The following is a 1,317-nucleotide window of genomic DNA, read 5'->3' as shown; positions in this document are numbered from 1 at the left end:
CCTTCTCAGCCGCCCCTAAAAAAGCAGAAGTCTATCACCTCCTTCTCTTCCTCTTTCCCCCCCCCTTGCCTGCCTCCCCTCCCCGTGATCTGTCCCCTGCTCGACCTCTCAGCAAAGACCCCTTTCTGGAAATCCACCCTGAGCTTTTTTTTTTTTTTAGCTGAGTCAGCCAATCACAAAGCTATCCGATCCGGGAACCGCTGGCCGGGCCGGCCCATAAAAAGGAAGGGGAAAGTCGCCGATAATCATTTGCCGCAATCTGAGGTCTCCACCATGCAGACCGGACAGGGCAGGGCCCTGCTGATCCTCCTCGGCCTGGCGCTGAGCACCCCCGGTTGGACTGCCGAGGGGGAGTCCCGCGGGGACCGTGATGCTCTTTCCTCGGCTGTTGAGCGGTATAATTCGAACTCGGGACTAGATTCGGCCTTCCGGCTGTTGCAAGTCAAATCTCAGCCTGACGGGGTAAGTGTCGGAATCCTCGTTAAATTGGGCCACACACACACACGCAAAATTTTCTGCCCTGGGTTGCTGAAATTTATAGACAGTCCTTGACTTACAACCATAATGGAGCTCGGGGTGTGTCTGTGGGGGGGGAGGGTTGTTAAGTGAGTCACTTGAGCTCTGTTGTGGGGGAAGGTGATGAAGTGGGTTTTGCTTTTGTGTGTGTGTGTGTGTGTGTGTGTGTGTGTGTGTGTGTGCAGCGGCCATTAAGCGAATGCCACGGTCGTTAAACGAGTCCAATTTGCCCGGAAATCACACACACACACACACACACACACGACACAGTCCAGTGACGGCAACTGTCGTAAAGGCGAGCCCGGTTCCCAAGCAACCCCAGATGCAATCTCAGGACTGCGCGGTGCGAGGTGTGACTATCTGTCGGAACTTAGGAAACGCGTCAGAAGTAGCTCTGGGGAGGTCGGTCGTAATTTGGAACAGTCACTAAGCGAGGCGTCGCTAAGCGAGGACTGTTTCTGTTTGTTTGTTTGTTTTTTTAATCTGCTGGGGTCGTCTGTCTCTAGGCACCCTCGAATCCAGATCTTCAGAAGCTGGAATTGATCTTGAAGGAGACCACGTGCCCGAATTCTCGGGGTTTGAACCTGGACGACTGTGACTTTAAGGAAAACGGGGTGAGTGTGGTCTCTCCTTTTTCTCCAGCCCTCCAACCGGCAACCACAAAATGAACAATTCAACACAAAAACTCTCTTGCACAATTCTGAAAAAAAATTAAGCTTCCTCTTTCATTGCTACTTTTTTTTCATTGTAGCTCAAGAAGATCACGTTGGGGGGGGCGAAAAAAAAGACACCCCCCCTCTC

At 52.3% G+C, this 1,317-nt stretch overlaps 1 protein-coding gene across 1 annotated transcript in view; it reads left to right on the top strand.

The window, feature by feature from the left end:
• Positions 1 to 256: 256 nt before the first annotated feature.
• The window catches only part of LOC107286020 (cathelicidin-6), a 5,194-nt gene continuing 4,133 nt past the window's right edge, over positions 257 to 1,317 (top strand). Inside the window, exons 1-2 of the mRNA XM_015814305.1 lie at positions 257 to 462; positions 1,023 to 1,130. Coding sequence (XP_015669791.1) covers positions 274 to 462; positions 1,023 to 1,130 — 297 coding nt within the window. The 5' untranslated portion in view covers positions 257 to 273. The remainder of the gene's footprint in view (positions 463 to 1,022; positions 1,131 to 1,317) is intronic.

The sequence above is a fragment of the Protobothrops mucrosquamatus genome, unplaced genomic scaffold (assembly GCF_001527695.2).
Source record: "Protobothrops mucrosquamatus isolate PMUCROS unplaced genomic scaffold, P.Mucros_1.0 scaffold235, whole genome shotgun sequence".
Classification (NCBI taxonomy): domain Eukaryota; kingdom Metazoa; phylum Chordata; class Lepidosauria; order Squamata; family Viperidae; genus Protobothrops; species Protobothrops mucrosquamatus.
This window is presented reverse-complemented; position numbering and strand designations above follow the sequence as displayed.